The following is an 11,428-nucleotide window of genomic DNA, read 5'->3' as shown; positions in this document are numbered from 1 at the left end:
ATAAAAGCAAGATTTCCTCCATTTCACTCCTCCTTGAGAAGCCAGCTATCCTAATAGCTCATCAATTATATGAACACATCCCCAAAACATTCATGATTTTCCCTCAACAAGGCCCATCTGGGAATGATACTACAGCACATTGATGACCCGCTGCTCCAATATGGGAAGCAGCAAACTCTCTTGTACAGGTGAGTCAGCTCATGATCCAGGGTTTTGCTAGCCTTGATAGGGTTTCTGTGATCCAGGAATCTTTTGAGCCAAAGCATGTCTGATGCATAGAAGCTGAGCATCAAGTTAGCAATGCACTGCTGTGTGCACGGGGTTGAATTTTACTTCTGAAAAACAACTCACCCCATTCATTAGCTGACTTTGAGTGGCCTTTGCGAATCTCTCCCTCTCCTGAGTGGGTATACCACTAACCTCCTTCCTGCAAGGTCCAATAGAAGGATAAGCTGTTCCTGCCACTATGATCTCATGATTTTACCTGGTGCTATTGTCCTACCCAATGCAAAGCATGCCTTGAGTGTAGGTTGCAGTTTTAATGAATAAACTTATGCTAGAAAAACTGTATCGCTGCACCAAGCTATAAAAGCACAACCCCATTTTGTGCCTTTCTACCTGATCAGCTTCATGTGCTAGTGTGGCAGGGGACTGAAGTCCATCATCTACCTCCTCCCTTCATCCTTTGTGATGATCTGTACTCCCAGTATATTTAAGTATCACTTTTGCCTCTTTCAGATGATACCAGAAGAGCTAACAAGGAATTCTGCAGCCAAACTTTTTTTATTTTTCTTGGAAGAAGCTGATTCCTTGAAACCAAAACTTTCTCATAGGAACCAGCCAGCGTAGACAAATCTCCTGTGTCAAAAACAACAAAACAGCAAAAACAAAAAAATACCCAAAGAAAATTTTCAGAATTGTCAAAATGGGAAACTTTTGACATCTTCTTAAAAAAAAGCATGCACCGGTTCAAAACTACCTTTTCTACTGAAACATAAGTTTGTAAAAAAAATATTGGTAAAAAAATTAAAAGGTTGCAATCAACACAAACTATTTCCAGCTCATCAAAACAAGACTGTTTGACTTGGTTCAAGCTGAGTTTTGGGGATAGTGCTCAGTTTTCAGGAATGTTGAGTTTTTAACTTTTTGTTCAATTTGGGAAAGAAAAAAACATATACACGTTGTTGGACAAGAAAACCATTTTCTATCTAGCTCTAGGTATCAGCGTGTACCACACATTCCTGTTTCTCCCTCCACTGTGCTCTTACTTAAAGAAACAATACCCAGTTAGGTGACTCCTTAGAATACAATCTATTACACAGAACAGCATGGAAGTGAAAGTGGTTTATACCAGGACATGAAAAAGCTGAAGCAAGAGGGCACAATGCACTGAAATAAGTGAATGAAAAAATGTTTCAGGCATGCTCCTTATTTGTGCAGAGGGCTGAAAAAAAGAATATTGTTCTGTCATTTTCCCCCAACCAGTCCCAGAAAGTCATGCACTGGAGCACACCAACAAACTGTGCTCTACAAACAGGTGATAAGAGAGAAGAAAGCAGCAAGAGCAAGTGCAAAGGCCTTATCCAGAGCAGGTATTAAAAGAGATGCTATCATAGGCACATACACACTGCAGATGGCCCTGGGAAGACAACAGCACATCTTCCACTGATCCCAACTGCAACAGGAAAGATTTCCATATCTTGCTCTAATTTTAAAAGGGTTTTTTAATATCTCCTAGGTACCTAAAATCAGGTCCCATGTGAATGTGGCGGTCTGGCTGGGGAGCTGAAAGAATCCCCTGGAGCTTCAGGCATTAAGGCATATCAACAAGAGAACAAGAAAAAGTAATTGACTCAAATATGATTACACAGATAATGACGTGGACCATTTTAGTCTCTCTGTCTAGGACAGTGGAAATGCTAAACATACTAGGACTGGATAGCTAAAGAGATTAATATAATGGAAGACAGATATTTTCACCTCTAGCTCACCAGTTTGTATTTAGCACAGATGACATCTGTAAACTGTTACTATCCAATGGCCATTTGGTGACCTATGTGAAGTGAGTTTATGGATGTCTGTTTCCTAGTGGACATATATCCACAAAGCAAAAACAGCACAGCTTGCACTAGTGACAGTCTGGTCAACTGAGAGGCCAGGGAGTGAACAGGCAAAGAGACCAATTATAAAACTAGTTGGCTTGAATTATTCAAAAATTATCCTTCTGTTTGTGGACTGTTCACAAACAAATCTGGCATTCTGCAAATGTATTTGTTTTTCATTATGTACTGGCCAACAATCACCTTCTAAACCATTTTCAAACCGTTCACTGTCTTTAGCACCCTGAACGAATTGCAAATAATGAACTGCAAAGTTTGGCTCCATAATACCCTCACTCATTTTGATTGAGCAATTAGCTGTTTTTCAAATATTTGTATGGACACAAAACCATGTACACTGCTATGAACATAGGATACCAGCACTGGATGTGCAGCATTCAACCAATTCTACTAAGTTCTTGCTTTTACGCCCCCAACACACATTACATTTAAGATGTGATTAACAAGGTAACTGTGCCTTAAATAATAACCAACCACATGTGCAACTCAATTTTAGTCATGATAATGCAGTAAACAAGCTACAAAGTTATTCCACAGATAATGTGGAATATGTAATTTGGAATAACTTTGTGGCTTGTATTGTGCCTTAAACTGAACATGTAGCTGGGACCTGTCAAAACTCTGTGTGCTGCCCAGCTGGGTGGGACACGGGGTTTTGACAGGTCCCAGTCTACAGGGAAGCTGGCACTGGGGTGCTATAAGCTAGGAGCTCAATAAGCCCTGTGTACCACCCAGCACATACGGTTTTAAAGTCCCCCATAAAAAGGGAACCCAGCATTGGACTACTGCAGCCTGATGCCAGGCTCTAAGCATACAGGGAACCGTACAAGTCCTGTGTGGTGCCTAGCTGAGAAGCACACATGGTTTTGACAGGTCCTGGTACAGAGGGAACCCAGCACTGGGTTGCAGCAGTCTGATGCTGGGCTCCCTGCGCGCTTAGCTGATTGTTGGCTAGGGTTGGGGACTGGTTTGGTTCCTGGCCTCAACTGACAATCAGCTGGTTGATTTTACTTGCATCAGCAAGTAAAGTGCAACTTGGATCTAATCCTCCATCCCAAAATCATCTGTTCTGCCACGCACATGTGGCATGGCATGGCATGGAATGGCATGTGATTGTTGGGATCAAAGATTAGATCCAATCACATCTTAAGCTGAATGTCTGTCAAGGGCTTTAGAGTTACATTCACAGTCCAGTTGATAACTGTGATGGCAGAATAACTCAACTGGGATACTAATAACACTGTGGCTGCAGCAACTGCTATTACTAGGAGTTCTGGGCAGGCTTGTTTACTGTTACATGCTACCATAATGCTGCTTATCTGGAATCTCAAAACTTAGATTACAACAAATAGAACTTTATGGTATATGGGATATTTAAATACTGAATATTATACATTTTAGTCAGTATTGCTTTTCCAAGGTTTCTTTTTTTTCCCCCTGTAGTATTAGACTATAGCTAAGTTTGACCTAAAATTTCCAAGGTGGTTATATGCACCAATATTTATATATACAAATAAGTGACCTGTTTTTAGTGATATTACAGCAGCTATATGGAAGAACACTATTGTGTCTATGCAAGAGCATTGCATAATTTTAATGGTACAATTTTTGTATCCACATTTCAATAGCTAGCTTGGGAGTGTCCAGAGGAGCGTGCATGTGTGGTTTATGGAGCCTCAAAGCAGTCTGAGGTGCCGCAAACTGCACACATGCACCCATTCGCCACACTTCTAATTAGCAGCATGGTGGGGGGTTTTGACACCACAGGATTATATGGCCAAAAATATCTCAGATTCTGTGAAACAAGTCTTCCTGGGTAAGCTTTCACCAGCAAGGATTACCTTGCGCCCAAGGAAAGAAAGGGAAGTACTGAAGGTGTCAGCAGAGCTGATATACCCCTTGCTCCATATATTCCACATGTATTTGACTAAGGACTCTGAGCCAAATTGTATCTTTCAGATGCAGTCCCATTTGACCTCAGTGGCAGTAGTGCTATAACTATAATTCTCAGATTTGTGAAGGCAGAATCTGGCAGCAGGTTGCCAGGAACTGCAGGATGTAATTCCACTGCCTGAGAGCCCATCCTTTTCTTTTCTGTGCCATTCCACCACTTGAGATCACACGGGATGATCAAATCAACCCTGTCCATATTTGAAAAGATGGCGTCATTGAGCCGTTTCTGAGAAAAGGGACTCTGACTCTGCAATATGCTTACCCTGAGGATCTGATACACCCCCTTCGAGGCACGCTACCAGCCCTATCTTTCCACACAAATTTTGCTTCGTAAAGTGGAAGAGGATGGCCAAGTCTCTGGGATGGCCTGTAAATGCATACAGGGCTAGGAGTGGATTTTGTAGCCAGTATTGTGTCATTTCAGATTACATATTCTGCATGTGAACTTACAGGTGCTGAGAAGAGCACATAATAAATCAAACATAAATAAGATATAAATAAAATACTAGTTGTCCCCAATGCTGTGTGGCAAGAATTGTTGGAGAAACATCAGCAGAATATAGAACAGAATACCAGGAAGGAAACAAATCAGTGACTGCAGAAAAAGAAAGCATTTGAGGTACCTCGGGCTGGAGGGGCCCCATGTCATTTTCCTGAAAGGGTGCAATTTATCAGTTTCTGGTGCCAACCACATTATTAAGTTCATTGATAAGCACCACATGGATCCTAACACTCTAAAGAAGATGAGCTGTGTATTGTGGATGCTATGGGAGCCATCTGTGTTGCTGGGGAGACCTTGGCTGCAACATATCAGCCTAAAAGAGCAAAAATGGCAGACTGGGGAATCTGTGAAATTTTGCCAGCCCTGACGAATGTTTTTCCCTTTGTTCTGAGGAAATTTGAGGAAAATACAGACAGAAGACCTATGGAATCAGTAAGCAAATGAATCTTTCTTTCAGCCACTTTCAATTAAAAAAAAAAAGAACAAAAATCCCCTTTCTTTTCAGAGGTGTAACTATGCAGTTGGGCACCTGGGGCAGCTGACACACAGGAGCAGCAATGATTTCTTGTTAGCATTGGTGTAATTGTGCAGCTGCAGTTGTTTTTATCTGTGCCCCTCCCAAGTCAGCATCTGTGGCAGCTGCTCTCATCACCCTGACCTAGTTCTGCTGTTGTTCCCTTCCTTCTGGAGAGCTTGTATTTTCAGCACAGATTTTACATCCCATTCAGGTCTCTCTGCCTTAAGTCTATGCTGAGGACCAAACCAGGAGAGAATGTTTCTTTATTGGACTCAATCAATAGTCTGATTCTTGTGGAAATGACCTTCAATAGTTTTGGTTTTCAGGCTATAAGCCCCTTAATGGCTTCTGCTCCCATGCAATTTAGAGGTCCTAGACAAGTTCCTGGCCCATTCTCTAGCTCACTTGTACCATACAGATGACACTGAATGGCTATAAAGCTTCTGTAACTGTGCTGCTAAGGACTTCCTCAGTGGATGGAAGCCTGGCCTTGTTTCTCCCATGCATCCTTAAAAAAAAGCTAGCATTGGGCACATGCCAGCTTATGGTTAGGGAACAGAACATAAAGTACTGACCCCTACACAACTTGCTGGTAATTCCCAGTTGATGTAAAGGCCTATGATAATATATGGCAAAGCTGCTCCATCTCACCCTCTGGACTACCACTGACCCAGGGAATTTGTGGGTGTAGCTAGTGGTAGGCATGGCCTGCCACAGAATCCAGGTCCCTGGGGCCCCACTGAACATAGCCACTGGCAGCAAATAGGTAAGCAAAGGCTGTGCAATATGGCGGTTGGTCACCCTGTGCCTACCTAACCCCCTGCCAATTGTGTGCCTTTGCAAGTGATGAATTTCAATATCCTCCACGTAGTAGTAGGGTTGGAGGGTTGTTGCAGCTATGATTGTCCAGGTTGCTACAACAGCCCTCCAACCCTACTACAACATGGAGGATATCAAAATCCACCATTTACAATGGAAAATTCACAACATGAAGAGAAAAATACAGTTGGTCCAATAAAATACATCACAAAACAATCCTTGCCTTGCTTTGAAAGCATTTTAATAAGTTGTACACTGAAAGGGCCAATGCTGTATGCTTGTGCTTCCATGCTGATTGGAGTGATTTTGGGGGCAAAGCCAGTCTTAAAACAGTGCTGAGTGGTCAGGGTCTGGTTCCAACCCTACAATCATGCCAGCCATAGCTGCCTCCCCTCCCTGGATTTGTCTCTTGACCTGCTATCTTCTTGCCCTCTTTTCCCCGCCCACCCCTAGAAATGGCTTTCTAAACTCTAACTTGCATCTGATCATAAGCTGTTTTGTTATTCAGCATACAAGCATTTTCTGTGAGAAGCTGATACACGTTCTGGCATGTTGATATTCTGTATTGTAGTAAATCTAAAATCAGTTTCTCTGTCATTTCTATTAATTATCACCCATTTTCCAAAGGCAAGTAAAGTATTTTGAGTTGAGCTATAAGTAATGTGATGCATATTTACAAATTTAACTGTCACAGCCATTACTTGATAGCTAATTGTTGCCTTCAAGTCTCCAGAGACGGCAAATGACACTGGCCTGAATTCTACAACTTGCTGAACTCAACCCTTAAACAGTGTTAAAAACAGTACTGCTAGATGAAGAAGATTCAACGTCCAGTTTCCTAGAGCCAAGGTTCCCATTGGCACAGGGTTTTCGGTGAATAGTGGTATTTCAGACCATAGAATGACTTTGTTCTGATGAGCACTTTGCTTCTCCCCAGTCCTCCCCCTCCCCTTCCCCCGCTTCCCCCACTCCTTCAATTCTAACATATTTTTTTAGCAGTCAGTATTTTGGGACTCATCAGAAATGTAAACCATTACACCATCTGAAAGTAAGGAATTGCAGCTTTCAAATGATATAAAATATGCATGTCTATTTCTAGTAGTTCATAAGGCTCTGGCTGTTAAAAGCATGATGGATTCAAGTTAGAACTTCCCTCTCGGTGAGACGTTAATCACCATGTCCTGATTTTAAGGTGCACTCCTTCAACCCAACTGGGCATGGTACTAGAGTGGTTAAGGCATCTTGCTCATGCACCGGAGTGCTGAGTTCCGATTTTACTACAGGCACCTGCTAAAGGACAACCCCAGTTAACTTTGAACTCTTGTATTGTATTGGCCTAGAAACTAATATGCCTTAGGCAAGCTGGACCTGTATGAAAAATGTGGGGTTCCCAGTACATCCTGATAGTCTCCCCTCACCTCCCATTTTGGAAACAGGAAATAGTCGTCTGATTTTACTCCCCTCCAACGCCCAGGCCCCAAGCTTGGGGGCCTGGTACAACTGTACCCCTACTCCCCACCTCTCATAGGCCCTGTCTAAGCTCTGGTAGACCTCCGACCTTTCATGCCAAGGTTAGCACTGCTGTGGTAAGCCCAGTTCAAATGCTTATAAAATTTCCTCAATATTGCTCTTATGCCTGTGACTGAAAGGGAGGGAGAAAATCAGACTTCTTTCAAAAAGACTTTCCAGGATGCCCAACCAGGAGCCACTAAGGTCCAACACAGCAATGTCCCAGGAGCATGAAGATCACACCTCATAAACTCTATATACCTACTATGTACAGAATGATTGTATACTTCTCTCACCAGATCCACAGCTGATGTGAACTGATATAGCTTTACTGAATTCAAGAAATCTGCACTGATTTACATCAGCTGAGGATCTGGCCCCTCAAATGTAAGAGGGCCTGAAGCAGGGTACTTATAAGTGCCAACATGTATTTTACTCTCTATTTAAGTAGAAACAGACCTGATATGTGAAGTTCAGGTATGGATCCAAAATTACTGAACATGGGAGAGGGTTCAGATCTAGTTTTCTGGCTTAGCTAATTCACTAAGGTAGGCCAGAGCCGCAGCATTTGGACCCAGACACAGATCTGAACCTCTAGCAAAATCTGAGGGGTTCATGCTAGAGCTCTCTAACATTGGGAAAGGATGGGAGCTGTTATTGTAGTGCACTGCCAAGTCTAATGCAGAGAAGGCATTTTTATAGCTTTTTTGCATTTCCTGCAGTGGGAGCTGAAAGAACATGGAATGATCTGGGACTGGTAATATGTGGTGCTGTGCCTCAACATGTCCAGCTGAAAAGTCAATGGGAGCAGCAGATCTTCATGACTTTAAAAACTGAACCCATGATGTATAAGGACTACAGCTTTTCCACGTACACGGAAATGTATGTGTGCTAGAAAAGTGTTAAGGAAAACAAAACATGTTTTCTTTACATATTTGCCTACGTTCAAAGCAGAGATGGGCAAACCTGACCGAACTGGGAAAAGCCATTCAGAAAAGCTTACAAAAGTCCAGCTGCTTCTCTAAGCTATCCAAACCTGCACAGGAAAGCATAGTGCTCATCAGAACAAGTTACCACATAACTCCTTTACAAGTGGGGCAGAAATATGGGGGAAACAGGAGATTTGGCTGAATTTCAGCTCTTTGTTTAAGATCCCTGTCAAAACAAAGGAGTGCCAAAGCATACCAGTTATGGAGGAAATAAACACACAAGACTTAACCAAACTTTTTTTGACCTTCCAAAATTGTTTGTACTTCAAGTTCAAGTACATACTTTAAGCCAAAATTGTTGGTCCCTCCCTAAGTGAAACCTATATAGATAACTGAAATCTGTATTGAGTATTACTACTATGAAGCAGGGAATGGATCAAAAGCCATGGTTCATGCCTGTACCACAACCTTTGTGCTTCGGGGGACACCTACACTCAACCACACACCCTCCCCACCTGATCTCACTTGTACTGGCCAACCTTGGGAATGTGGCAGTGAAGCCACCCTGGGGGCATCTCCAGCATGTTTGACAGCAGCTGCACAAGTGACCCCAGAGTACCTTCACCACAGCATTTCTGGGTGTGATGCAGAGCATGCTTATCCACCAGCTCCCTCCGCAGCACAAAGGCTGAAGTGGAGACATGCCAAAGGAGGCTGAAGTATTTTATAGCGTTTTTCCATACAGCTGATATACCACAGGTAGTGGGAAAGTAAGTGTACTCATTGCCAGGGCAATGTTCCTCACTTCCTATGAGGGTAAGGATGATTGAGTCTCCATGGCCTCTTTGCTGAGACTGTAAAGCATCTAGATATATAAATTTCTGTCACTGGCCTTTGATTGTACCCTCACTCACAGTCCACATCGGCTACCAATGTAAAGCTAAAACATGCTTAACTATGTTTGAAGCAGTGATCAAGAGGTGAAAGGTTAGAATATCCCATTACATATCCCTTAAACCATGCACTGTGCATTTTTATTCAATACCTTAACATTTATCTCGCCTCTTTCTTCAGGTTCTAATAAGAAAAAGGAACACAACACACACAATGCCCAATTTCCATTTACAGACTGCCCTTAAACCTCTTTTCAAAGAAAATTTGGTGCAGCATTAAAGTTCTGTCTTGTCATGCAATGCACATGTTCCTTGCGCTAGTTGGGTTGATAGTGAAGAGGCCACTATGAGAAGAAGAGAGGCAGGAAGGCTGTCAATCACTCAACAGGACCCCCCACCTCATCCCATAAAGAGGACATACTGACAGGCTCCAAGAAAAGTCCGAGGCATTTTTCGCTGGGAAGATGCTGCCTGTGATGTGGAGCCTTGACCTGAGTTGGGAGAAGGAAACTAAAAATGCAGTGGTTCCAAAATACACTTTCCTGCTAAATCTGCTCAGTTCAACCACTAACTACCAAGAAACCTTCAGAGAGATGTTACTTCTGCAACTGACAGAAAGATCTCTTCTGCCATCCCAGGTTACTTCTGCATTGAAACAAGGACTACGTTCACTTACTTGCAAGACAGCTGATTAATCCCCTCGATGTAGTAGCACACCCCACCATTGACACAATAGGACTTGGCGGTTTCATTGCATTTTCTGGCATGCCCAGACCAGGATGAGAGTGTGGTGGTTACTGTAGGGAAATAAAAAAAAAAGGTATATTTTTACTTTCTTTGCCCTAAATTCTTCTTTCTGAGATGGTGTTTGTCTGCCAGAGTTAAAGCCCCTAGAGCCACAATTCTCAACCTGTGCCTTTAGACATATAACCCTGGTTTCCAGGAGCCCACATATGGCTCTCAGAGTCCAGGAGTTTGACTGAACTCTTCATGTGTTGATCACAGCACTTCCCTTATGCAGAGTGTGGAGTTCTCAGCAACTTTCCACCCAGATGCCAGGAACTGGTATTAAGTGGAAGTCACCTTCTTATTCCTTCTTGGCATCAAGGCAGGGTGGATGAGAGGGAGAAATACATGTTTCTGCACACATACACACAACCTCTGCAGCAGTAGCCAAAAAGCAAGCTATCAAGAAAGAGAGAGAAAGAGAAAATGTGTAGCTGAAACAAAGGCTGACCCAGGGGTAAACATGACACCCCCTGGTGGCTATTCAGCCCTTGCTTTACCCTGATCTCCCGCTTTGGTTCACCTGCCACACCTTGATGTCCTTGTACCATTAAGGAAAGGGAGGCTGCCCCAGGGATTCCTGAGCAAACTCTCATCTGCTCCTGTCCTACTCCTGGGTCTGAGTCTGTTCTGCCTCTGGCCTTGAGCCCTCCCTAACTCTCATCTCCACACTATTCCCAGGTACATAGTCCTCCCTGGGCACCAGACCCCTCTGGTCCCCCGCCAGGCACTAGACCCACTCTGCTCTACTTTTCCGCTCTACGCAGCATTGGTGAGGCTGCAGCTGGAGTACTGCATCCAGTTCTGGGCGCCGCACTTCACAAAGAATGTAGAGAAGCTTGAGTGAGTCCAGAGAAGAGCCACGCATATGATTAGAGGCCTGAAGAGCAAGCCATATGAGGAAAGGATGACAGATATGGGACTGTTCAACCTGGAAAAGAGAAGACTTCAGGGTCATTTGGTGGCAGCTTACAAAAATATCAGGGGAGAAGTTCAGTGGCTAGGTGAACAACTATTTACCAAAGCACCCCAGGGAAAAACTAGGAGCAACGGTTATAAACTCATAGAAGAAGGTTTCAGACTGGATATAAGGAAAAACTTCTTCACGGTTGTGTGACCAGACTCTGGAATAGACTCCCAGTGGGAGTTGTGCAGGCACCTACCCTGGAGATCTTCAATAGGAGACTGGATGCACGCCTTGCTGGGGTTTCATAGATTCATAGATTCATAGATTAAGGGTCGGAAGGGACCTAGTAGATCTTCTAGCCCGACCCCCCGCCAGGGCGGGAGAACAACAAAAACCCCAAAAAGAGAAATGGGACTCAAACGAGTCCAGCTAGGTGGGCATCCAGCCTCTTCTTAAAGACCCCCAGGGTAGGGGCCAGCACCACTTCCCTTGG

General features: G+C 43.5%; 1 protein-coding gene across 5 annotated transcripts in view; it reads right to left on the bottom strand.

Annotated features, from left to right (window-relative positions):
- Positions 1–11,428, bottom strand: part of NRG2 (neuregulin 2) — a 423,875-nt gene that overhangs the window by 73,162 nt on the left and 339,285 nt on the right. For all 5 annotated transcript variants that reach the window (XM_019506597.1, XM_019506598.1, XM_019506602.1 and 2 more), the window contains one exon: positions 9,919–10,039. In XM_019506597.1, coding sequence (XP_019362142.1) covers positions 9,919–10,039 — 121 coding nt within the window. The remainder of the gene's footprint in view (positions 1–9,918; positions 10,040–11,428) is intronic.

This window comes from Gavialis gangeticus, unplaced genomic scaffold, assembly GCF_001723915.1.
Source record: "Gavialis gangeticus isolate Ggan-Ray unplaced genomic scaffold, GavGan_comp1, whole genome shotgun sequence".
Taxonomy (NCBI): Eukaryota; Metazoa; Chordata; order Crocodylia; family Gavialidae; genus Gavialis; species Gavialis gangeticus.
Note: the sequence above shows the minus strand (reverse complement) of the source record. Positions and strands in the feature narration are given on the sequence as shown.